The sequence below is a fragment of the Gavialis gangeticus genome, unplaced genomic scaffold (genome assembly GCF_001723915.1).
Source record: "Gavialis gangeticus isolate Ggan-Ray unplaced genomic scaffold, GavGan_comp1, whole genome shotgun sequence".
NCBI lineage: Eukaryota > Metazoa > Chordata > Crocodylia > Gavialidae > Gavialis > Gavialis gangeticus.
In genome coordinates, this window is record NW_017728996.1 from 43,487,546 (window position 1) to 43,498,931 (window position 11,386).

The following is an 11,386-nucleotide window of genomic DNA, read 5'->3' on the forward strand; positions in this document are numbered from 1 at the left end:
GGCCAGCTCCTGGGACCTAGCACATGGGCAGCCCTCTTCCCGCAGCCCTTCCCCCCCCACCATACAAAAGTAAGACTTTATATGTTGAGCTATTATGCAAATGCCTCTCTCTCTCTCTCTCTCTCACACACACACACTACTGAAAAACATAAATCAGGACAAAATATATTTAAAAAAAAATGTTACATTAGATGTTTGATATATTTTTTTTTAAGTATATCTATTTTTATCTACAACTTGTTAAAATGATACCTTCTGAAAGATTCTGTGGCTCTTGACAGCTTATCAAAACTCTAAGTTGCCCTCTAGCTGAAATAATTGCCTGCCCCTGGACTATTGTGTGCATCTCTTAATTTTGTACCTGCTCCCCCACCATCTAGTGGTGCATTGCTGTAATAGCAGCTTGCCCTCTGCTACCAGGACAAGCTGGTTGTCTGTCTACTGTGCTTCCTGCTGTAATCTACTTTGGTATGCAAAAATTATGTAAATTACGCTGGTGTAACCTTCATGTTTCTGCACCTGTAGTCAGCCCTTTGACTCTAAACAGTTCCTTACAGACATGTATTGATTGCTAAAACTACTTACATTGAACACAATGGCAAAATTTGGAAATTTGAGGTTGATGGGCTTTGGTTAACTTCGAGTTGTCTATTAGACACATCAATACTACTTGTTATCACTTAGAATGCACAACTAATTCTTGCTGTATTCAACTTTGCTACCCATCCATAGGCAAAATGTAGCCAAATGAATTCATAGCTTTGGAATACAGGGGGCTCTTTGGGGAGGAGGGGGGATAGTGATGATTTAAAAAAATCTTTCAAGCCCACTTTAGGACTAGAAAAGGATTAGGTGTGAGCTGCTATTATGTTATTGTGCATTCGCATATATGTGGAACAGCATGTACATGAACATCTCTGCAGAACAGCAGATGATGCCATTTAGCATCATATTTGTTGTAAAACCTCATTTGTCCCAGTGAAAACTTATAGGGCTGTTGTTTATTCTGTATTGCATTGTGTGCACTGAAGTATTTGTTTGAAAAAGAGCCTGTGTAGCCCAATATTCAGTTTTATTCTAGAAAGACAGATTGCTGGCTGTTCTACTAGTCAAACTTTTTAATATTAGATGACCTCATGAGGTCACTTCCAGCCCTACTTTTCCTATGATCCTATAAATTCTTATTGACCATGGTTTAAACCAGGGGCAGGCAGTTATTTCAGGCAGAGGGCTGCTTACTGAGTTTTGGCAAGCCATCGAGGGTTGCATGACAGGCAGCCAGGGGCAGATAAATATTAATTTTCTAAATTTTTTAGGGGCCCTCCAAGCTGGGTAGAATGGCCTGGTGTGCCTCATCTGGCCTGTGGGCTGCATTTTGCCCACCCCTGGTTTAATCTGTTATATATTTATTAATATGTAGTTATTTATTCTGTTAAAGCGCTAGGTGATAATAGAAGTGGGATAACTGTAGATATTCCTATACCCTTTTGAACTGAGAGAGATGTTCATGTGAAACCTTCAGAAAGCACACAACAGTGTATGTGGCTTATTGGATGTTTAGTAGTGTAATTAAACTAATAAGGTTAGCTTTGCTAATTGGCTTTTTTCCTTAGGGAATTATGCTGGTGTATGACATCACAAATGAGAAATCTTTTGACAACATTAAAAACTGGATAAGAAACATTGAAGAGGTAGGTGTGTTCTGGGGGTGGCATTCAATCTCTCAGTAGTTTATAGATAATTAGCTTTTAAAGCAATCTTTCTTAAAAGTAGAACAACCTATGTGTAGCCAGCTGAAACTGAGCACTGACCAGAACAGTAGTCTTTACAGAAGCTAGTTTGCCTGCCTTTCCAGCTCAAGGTAAATTAGAAGTCTAGACATGAAAGTTTTTAATTTGAAAGCAGTTATTTAAAGATTTTTGGAATTGCTTGCTCCAAATTGAATTTCCATTGCTGTTCCTTTTTGCTTTGGGTTATAAAGGGTCAAGCTTCTGCTGATATTCCATCAGACTTGTCATTAGCAATCCAGGACTAGTAAAGTCTACAACTCTGGATCTTTGTTCTACTGGTTGACTCATTGGACAACCTGTGGCCATATTGGAGGCTGATAAACAAATCAAACTAGGAAAACTTGCATGTCTGCAAAATGTTGGTGCCCTAAGCACTTAAAATTGAAGAGTCTTAGATGAATCTTTTTTTCAGAAACTTTTCCTTTCTAGTAATGACATTAGATTAGAACACTTACTTAAAATGAAACAGTAATGTATAGAATACCATGTTTATCCAAATCCAAGATGACTTAAAACTACTCCACAATAATTATTATTCTCTATATATTATCTAAACTTATTAAATTCATTGCCCCCTTCCCCACCTTGCTGTGGCAGGGAAAGCAGCAGGGGTGGGTGAGGGGCCAGATCCCTGCCCTTTGTTTTGCCTTCACCTGTGCCTGCTCCCCGCCTCTGTTCACCCCCTCTTGTCTCGTCTTCTGCTGCAGTTCTGTTCCTCCATTTCTGGAGCAGCCAGTAGCACCACAGCCCCAGCCCACAGCGTGGCCTTGGTCCAGCTAGGGAGAAGTAGTGGCAGCTTCTAGCCAGGCAGGGCCAGGGCTGGAGGGGTTATACCAGAAGAGGAAGTGCAGGGGAGGCTTGTACTTAAATCCAGGATGGGGCTTTTCCTGCCGTGTGCCCCTCCACACCTCTGCTAAGGGGCGGGGGGAGGAGAGGAGAGGTAGCATTTCATCTTGGATTTGAGTAAATATTGTCGTTTCTGACAAGCAAAGCATTTGTGTGGGTTTTTAGTAACTTAGTAATATGTTTACAAGAGCCTATTTTTCCTTCAGCATGCGTCTTCAGATGTAGAAAGAATGATCCTGGGTAACAAATGTGATATGAATGAGAAGAGACAAGTCTCAAAAGAAAAAGGAGAGAAGGTAAAATTTGGTTGTGGCTTTGATGGGGTGGAGGGATAAATCTTACTACTGGTCCTGAATTCTTTCTGTTTCTTTGCTTCCCAGCAACCTGAAAAATATTATTCTTTAAACTTCCATATTTTGGAACATGATAGGACCTCAAGCTTTTTGTGGTACTTGCATTGAATTCATTTCAGCCTGAATATTGTCTTGAGCAAGATAATCTAAAGAATGTTGGGCACAAGTTTTAATACCTGTGGGTGGAAGAATTAAGTCATCCTCCTAAATTGGAGCATACTCTGAATTATTCCTGTCCTTGTAATGGGGAATCTTGGTTTTAATTAGCCTCACTAAGGTTAAAATAATTACCTTGGCTGTTCCTTACTATTAGGGTTTAAGTTGCATATATTAAAACACTGTGAATGTGACTGAAGTGTTATGGCTGACTGTCAGTGATATTGGCAGGGGGAATAGTTGGTCAGATAACGTATAATTGTGTGTAAATGCTGTATGCTGTTCTACTTTGCCTTGATCTTCTTAGGGGTTCTGCTTTGGGTGAATAGTGTTAAGGCAGTGATACTCAGTTGTCAGACTTGGGAACCACATGTAGTTCTTTGGCAAACTAAATCTACTCACTGTAGCTTGTTGGACCTGGACTTTATTGGTGCCTAATCAGCACTGCCCAGTTAACAGCTATGTCCTAGTCCAGTTCCAGATGAAGTAATTTTTTTGCACCCACCCAGTTAACAAGCTGCTTGAGTGTATCTATAGCTGCTCTGACATCCTGGCAATTAATTTATACTTTTGACTAAGTAAGGAGATCCCACACAGAATTAAAGTTCATGAATCCAACAGTTTTTAATCAAAACAGGTAAGTAACAATTAAGCAAGGGCAATGCAGATAACAACTTTAACAAGTATTAACCTTTACTGGAAAACCTAATAACCTTTATTACATTAAGAGTAAAACTTTACTAAACACAGGATATCTGCTGCCTCAGATCGCAACATGCCCAGACCTATATATTGGCAGCTTACCTTCAGCTTTTAGAAAAGGGAGGATGGAGAGAATGGCAGATGAGGGTATACTTACCCCAGAGAGCAGAGGGCTGCAGCTTAAGTGCAATGCACATCTGGGTAGCCAGCCCTGGCCACTCTCACATGAGATGAACAGTGGTGGGAGCAAATGGAGCCTTAGGAGTCACTGTTTGCTGGGGATGATGGCCAATTCTACAGCAGCCTTACTGTCAAGAGTATGCTCTGCCCATTGAACCTCTGCGGTCACAGTGTGGGCTAATGTGCAATACCACACAACGATCACCCACACCAGTGCACCAACACACCACAAGACTACTGTTCTGTATGTCTCCAAACACGCCGTAACAGGCCTATGCTCCTGCTTGCCCTCAGCCAGTGTCACTCTCATAGCAGACGGACCCACTCATATGCTGAGCCCTGTCCAGACGCACCCTTATATAATAAAGGTGCTCACTGTTCCCTTTGGGCTCTGCACAAGGTACTTCTTTTGCAGTGGGCACTCTCATCAGAGTCCTTTAGGTGTTCTGCAGACAATAGGTCAGACAAGGTTCACTTTCTGACCTACTCAGGGGCTGAAGGATACATGGGCTTAGGCTCGATCTCTGGCCTAACGAGCTAAATTGTGACGCACGCTCCAGTTGAAACCATAATGCTGGTTCCCTCTCCCCAGGGAGAGGGAGTCAAAGTAGCCTGTAAACAGGTGTCAAATTTTGTGCTGAAAATAGAACTATGGTACATTGGTTACAGTGATAGTAGAAGATAGCACATGTGTTTTGAATTATTCATGACTGTAGGGACTGCGGGCTTTCAATTCAATTTAAGGGCGCCATGTAACTTGCTACTTCACCGTCTGAATAATACTGAATTAATTTTTATATGGTTGGTTTTTAAGTAGCAATTGTTTGAATTTCTGTGCCTTGCTGTGGGTTGTTTTTCATTAAATGTTACACAGCTATTCAGGAATGTTTACCTTCTGTGGGGGTACATATATGTGCTTTCTTGTCAGATTTTTTTGGTTTGGTGTCTAAAGCCCAAGACCGTGGCTGTCATGTTTAATGGAGTGACTGCCACTGCTCCATTAATTTACCTAAGATACTTAGTCACTTTGCAATTTTTACTTACAAATATTGACAACCTTTTCACATATGTCTTCCAGTTAGCAATTGATTATGGAATCAAATTTTTGGAGACAAGTGCAAAATCCAGTATCAATGTGGAAGAGGTAAGATATTGGCATCCTATTTATGAGTGTCTAACCTCAAAATTACTATTGCAAAGTAATCGTGTTGTGTAATATTTGAGTCCTGGGCTTTGAGAACTGGGGCTTCTTGCAGTCCTAGAGAAGTCATTTTATTACCTTAGAATGTGGACTCTAGTTACCACTTAAACTTCTGTCTGTCTGTCATCCTAGATGTCAAATGTAGCAATGCGTTAAAGGGGCTCTAGGCAAGTTAAGAGCAAGAACTGAGTGCCTAGGCAGCCCTTATAAAAAGGAATTTGTGGGGAAGGAGCTCTTAATTTCTGCTATGTTTGTACAGATTCTTTGTTAAAGGAAAAAGAGAGCCCAATTAACAGCATGCAGCTGGATGCAAAATAGTTGTTTACTACATATTTGAATTTAGACTTTCCCTTAAATGTTTTATGCAAGGAGATTCAAATGTGCAGACCACGGGCCAGATCTAGCCCACGGAGCTGCATGTGATATAGCCCACAGGTTGCTGGTCTGACCCCATGTGCTGGCCCTGGCCCCACATGCTGCATGTGGTATACATGGTGGACCACATATGCTGCAGGCAGCCCATGGGGTTGGTCTGGGGTACTGAATGCAGCCCATGCTTTAAACTCTGTGCTGACCCTGAGGGCCATGTGCCAGCAAACCCAGGGACTGGCACATGCTGCCTGAGCCATGTGGGGCTGGACTGGCTGCATGCTTCACAGGCAGCTGGCACAGGACATGTTCCATACCACCAGCATGCAGAGCCAGTTAGCTGGGTGCTGCATGAAGCATGTGCCCTGCGCTGGCTCTCTGTGAGGTATACAGCATATGTGGCTGGTTCAGCCCTGCAGGCAGCACATGCTGACCCGGGGACTTTCTGTGCATGAAGCCAGCTTGAGAGGTGTGCACTGCTTGTGGTGTACAGGCTGGACCTGGTGTTGTATGCATCACAGTGGGTCTAAGACACAAGCATGTGGTACCCTAGGTTGACCTCCTGTGCTGCCTGCAGCACCAGTCCAGACCTACCCCATGACAACCCTGGGGGCTGGTGCATGTGGCATGCAGCATGTGGGCTCTACCTGGCCCCATGGCTGCTTGGCAGGGGTTGGTGTGGTCCGGCCAACAGACCAGTGAAGGGATGAGTTTTTCACTCCTGGTTTACACAGTACTGAAAGGTGTAGATTCTTTTATTGTCAGAATAAATCTACCCAATGCCAGCAGAAGGATGGGGGGAATGCAGATTTAAATGTCTTTTGATTACAAAATAATCATATTACAATAAGACAAAATACTTCTAATTTTAAATGCATTATTTTCTAGTTAATTAGTACTTGAAGTGTTTTATGAAGAGTGATACCTTATAGTTAATGTAACCTTTTATTTGGTTTCAGGCATTCTTTACGCTTGCACGGGATATTATGACAAAGCTCAACAGAAAAATGGTTTGTACCTCTAAATGTTATGTAGAAATAAAATGTTTCATGATCCATAGTACTGCAAAGCTTTTCAAAGTTCAGACTCGGAATTTGTCCAGTAATCTTGCATGCAACTGCAAGTAGCTGAATGCATCAGTTTTTGCATAAATCTGTGAGCACAGACTTTGGTAGGTGTTATTCCTATCATGGTTCATTTTTGGAGACCTATTAGAGCTGCAGTAAAATCCACTTTTGTAGACACACATTCCAGCTGTCTTATCAGACTTCCTGTTAGGTTTTAGGAACAGAAAACTGGTTTCTGTCCACTTGTGCTTCATAGCTTGTGGCTATTCTTGTGTTCTACAAATTCTACAGGCTAAATTAAGGCGTCCTCTGAATCTTGCTTTACCATGGTGTCACCTTCAGAGAGCTCTGAACTGAACAGCTGGTTTGGCTTTAGATGCATTCTACACAGCCTTTCTAGTTGAGCATGTTTGTCCACTGTAGTTGTAATGCAGGTTTATACTAAATACAACATATAGTTGTCCAGACCAACTTTCATAATAATCTTTTAATTTATTTTGAGAATTAGGGCATGTGCATCAAGCAGTCTTACCTTCTATCACCACAGGTTTGCAGTATGGAGCTAGTTTTAAAAACATAGCATTTTTTTCTTGGACAGGGTTGTACTGCAGTGTCTGACACCTCTCAAGCTGAAGTAGGTACTCCTACTCCAAAAGGAAGAGGTTTTGCAAAGCCATATGCACTTGACAATAAGATAGTGAAACTAAACTTGTGTAGGCTTAAAAGAAGAGGCTGTAGTTTGCTTTATTGAGCCTTGAATTTGAGGGTTGGAATGGAGTCTGTATTTAATTAATAGGAATTGGTTGCCCCTGTGTACAAGTGGAACACAGAACAGTAACTAAGTTTTATTAACTACTGCTTCAAAATGCTTGTACAAGTGTCCTTTTAATAAACAATTGGGTTGACAAAGAAAATTGTTATTGGTGGATAAAGAACAGGATCCAGTTAGAAGGGTTGAATTCACATTTAGGATTTAATACAAGCCATTTTAAATTAAAAAAAAAAAAGTATTTAGTTTAAAAAAAATAAATAAACCTTGTGTTGGTAACCCTGTTTGACTGCAGTTAACGGTTTTACACCCTGATGGTCTTAACTGTACTCTGGGCCTCACCCCCACCAGAGTTATCCTTGTCAGTCCCACTCCCCATGTCCTGGCATGGATCCTCCAAAAAACCTACCTGTGATCCATCACTATTATAGTCAGCTGACAGGATTCAGCAGCAGCACATGTCTGGGGTACTGTCATACCCTGCTTGTCTTGTAATACTGCACTTTGAAGCTGCCTAGTCAGAAAGAAGCTATCAGCTCTAACTGCTTAGTTTTTACAGATGACTCAGTTTTGTTTTGTTTTTCTTGGGGTGAGGGAGGTGTTTTGTTTTACTTCCATGGACAGGAGTTTTTAGCTTGAATTTTTACTGACTCCGTAATGTACAGACAGTTGGCAAGCCTGAGAGAGGTTAAACTAGGCACAGCCTATTTTATTTGTTAGACACATTTGACCCAATCATTTACATCTTTAAGCCATTCACCAAGGGTGGATCTCAAAGCACTCCTCAGCTTGATTTAACACAGATACCTCCTTGCCACCTTTTTGAAATAACTTTATTGTCATGGATTATGCTGTGCTTTTGTGCTCTCTGTTTTGAACAGGTACATATAATTGTACATAGATAGTCAAAATCCTTTAAAGAGCTGCATGCTTCATAAAGCTTTGTGATACAGCCCTTACATAGCTGTTTGTTCTTGAGAATAGTATTTTTAGGCATATGTGATCATTTGAACTATTCCCTCCTCTTTTCTCTTCCTCTCCCCTGCCCCTCTCCCCCCCACTCCCAATTTAAAACTTTAAATCAGAGGCAGTTTTACCAGAAATTAAGTAATCAATCATTTTACCTTGTGGGTAAAATTAGGAGAGGTGAGGATATTGAAGTTATTTCTCCCCCACCCCTTATAGCATGGCTATTAACTACATATTGCTTTTTTTCAGAATGACAATAGTTCATCAGGCGCAGGTGGACCAGTAAAAATAACTGAAAATCGATCAAAGAAGAGCAGCTTCTTTCGATGCACGCTACTTTGATGAACTTCTAATGATAGACTGCAGCACACTTAGAACCTTTTCTGCTTCTTTGAAAGCACAGGGTCACAGCCTCAAAAAAAATACCACCAAGCTGCTGCTGAGAGCTCCATTAAACGCAGACTGCACTAAACAAAATACCAAGTGGATTTTGCTCATTAAGCCTATTGACCTGCCAGGCTCCTCTTTCTCAAATATGGAAGCAATGAAGTGGAGACACAAATGCAGGACTTTCTCTGTTTTCTTCATTACGTTCTGTTTGTATTGCCTGTTGCAAAAGCTGCTAATTTCTTTTAACTTTGCACATCCATATTAGCCTTTTTTTGCCTGTTCTAGCACAATCTTACACTTATTTGCACAGTTTGTCTTATAAGTAAAATTCTTAACAGATTTGTGCTTTTTTTTACACATTTCTTGTAAATAGAAAAAGGGAGGTATCCATGACACACTCCTGTGTGCACACGCCTGTGCACACATGCCTGTCGGCATTATAGATGAGGTGATGGTGGGTTATTAAACTAATTGGCATTTAAGCGCTTGATTCAGTTTGTGTTTCACAGATGCACAAGTCTGTTCATACAGAAGCTACTGCTTCTACATACTAAATACAGGATGTTGCTTTTTAAAATTATTTTCAACAAACTTTGGACGTTGTATTCTAAACTGTCATAGTCACTTGTCTCCTTTACAGAACGCACCTTTTTAAAAAGATCTAAATTGAATGCAGGTGTCTATCTTCTTTTAATTTTTTGGGGTACACTGAATTTGTCTTTGTTTTGCTTTGGCTTCTGATGAGAAAATACACTCTCCTAGGTTAAAATCTTCAGTATAACCACAGATGAGCTCCCTGTATATCACTTAAGTGGCTTCTGGTAGCTGAAAAAATGATTTTCAAATATCCCCTTTCTGGGAATCCACTCTCCAGTGTGTAAAAAGAAACTTAACGGTGACTTCCCACTGTGATTTAAGATATTCCTTTTATGCTTGAAAATTTTGACAGCAGTCATACACAAGTTGGCCTTCTGCATAGTTGCTTCTGTTATCAGCAAGGAACGTGATACAGTAAGGCTGAGTGTAGTATCTGGTCATACTGAATGCACGAAGCCCTTTTCAGTCTGCTTAGGCACTTATAAAAGTTCAGCAGAAATTAGTAGTGTGGAGTTTTTTATGACCATTAGAAACGAGTTGAAATGTAGTTGCCTTTCTCATCCAGCTAACATTCTGCAACCAGGCTATTCTACCACTTTTTATCTCTTGATGAGTAAAATAAAATAGGTGCTTTAGTCTTTTCTGTTGCTGTGCCAAACTTGGATCAGTGTAAGCTCTAACTACAAACTTAAGTGTCCAGCATTTCGGTTAGAAAAGGTAGATGTATTCTTATTGGCAAACTGCTGACTCTTCTGATGTGCTTTTTTTGTTATGGTAAAGAGTGGTTAAACAGTGACTTGTTTGTTATCACAGACAACTCTGCTTCAATTTAGGGTGTTGCATGTCAAGTTTTCTTTCTGGGTCTCAATTTTTAAAACTAATTTAATGGGCCACAGGCGTTAAATCTAAAGGACTTTTAGCATCCTGGATAAGCCTGGGAAACAGAATTTAAGTGGTTTTCCACCAGTCTCCACTTCATGTCAAAAGTAGTCTTCTAATTAGATGCGACTTCTGGTCTGCTGTTTTTCCTGCCCTTTAGTTTTTTTGTAACACTTTTTTGATGTGGCAGGAAAAGCTCAATAAAAAAACAAGAAAAGCAACCCTAACTTCTGTGGCCTATGCTTAGCACTTCTGGGGGAGAATTGAGAGAAGGATGTGCTAAAGCAATCCAGTTTTCTATATGTTAAGTAAGTGTTTTCTAAGCAGCAAGTGTTATGACACCTATTATGAATGTTGTTAATTTTCAGTAATTTACCTCTGACTTAATTTGGTGTCATAATACTTTGATTTGTATCTCAGGGTTGTCTGCAAACCAAAACTGATGTTCTGTTGTTAGCAACTTTTACAGAATGCTTTTCTTATTCTTTTTTCTGCCATCTTTCTGCTTGGTTCTGTGTACATGCAATATTTGTCTCCATGAACTTCCTTCTGAAAGAGCCTGTAAGCAAGAGTCTGAAGTGCTTCTTGAAGCAGCAGCAAATTGGGGTAACTGCTCTGTTGTATTAGAAAAAAACTTTGCTATTTTCTTACATTTAGCTATGCTAAACTGTACATAAATTTGAGGTAAGACCATAGGAAATTCACTTTATGCATGATAAAATGATGCGGTAAATACTTCACTTTCCTTAATGTTCATATAAAGTTCATCTTTTTCTATTTGTAGAAGGATTTAGTGACAACTTTGTCTGTTCCCTGCTGAAACTGAATAATTCTAGTCTTATGTGAAAACGTTGTGGTCTTATGGATAAGGTAAAATACTTTTTTGCAGCAGTATTAAGTGGCTGAGTGGCTGCACTTTATCAGTGTGCTAATTTCTTGATTAATGGTCGATGTAGACCTTTGCATATAGTCTGCGTTGTCAGACAAGGGAAAATGTGCTGTATACTAGCATGTAAATCAATTGTATGTTTCACTGGGAACTTTTTTTTAGCTATATTTTGCTTTAGGCAAGCAGATAAATGATAAATGATATGTTCTGCCTGGGCATCAATTACTGG

At 40.2% G+C, this 11,386-nt stretch overlaps 1 protein-coding gene and 1 long non-coding RNA gene across 2 annotated transcripts in view; one reads left to right on the forward strand and one right to left on the reverse strand.

The window, feature by feature from the left end:
- RAB8B (RAB8B, member RAS oncogene family) overlaps positions 1-9,131 on the forward strand; it is a 42,028-nt gene extending 32,897 nt beyond the window's left edge. The window contains exons 4-8 of the mRNA XM_019504374.1: positions 1,614-1,691; positions 2,843-2,932; positions 5,106-5,171; positions 6,557-6,607; positions 8,652-9,131. Coding sequence (XP_019359919.1) covers positions 1,614-1,691; positions 2,843-2,932; positions 5,106-5,171; positions 6,557-6,607; positions 8,652-8,744 — 378 coding nt within the window. The 3' untranslated portion in view covers positions 8,745-9,131. The remainder of the gene's footprint in view (positions 1-1,613; positions 1,692-2,842; positions 2,933-5,105; positions 5,172-6,556; positions 6,608-8,651) is intronic.
- The window catches only part of LOC109288692, a 14,256-nt gene extending 3,628 nt beyond the window's left edge, over positions 1-10,628 (reverse strand). The window contains exons 1-2 of the long non-coding RNA XR_002095209.1: positions 10,333-10,628; positions 9,187-9,192 (exon numbers count right to left, since the gene is read on the reverse strand). This is a non-coding gene — a long non-coding RNA (uncharacterized LOC109288692). The remainder of the gene's footprint in view (positions 1-9,186; positions 9,193-10,332) is intronic.
- Positions 10,629-11,386: the final 758 nt, after the last annotated feature.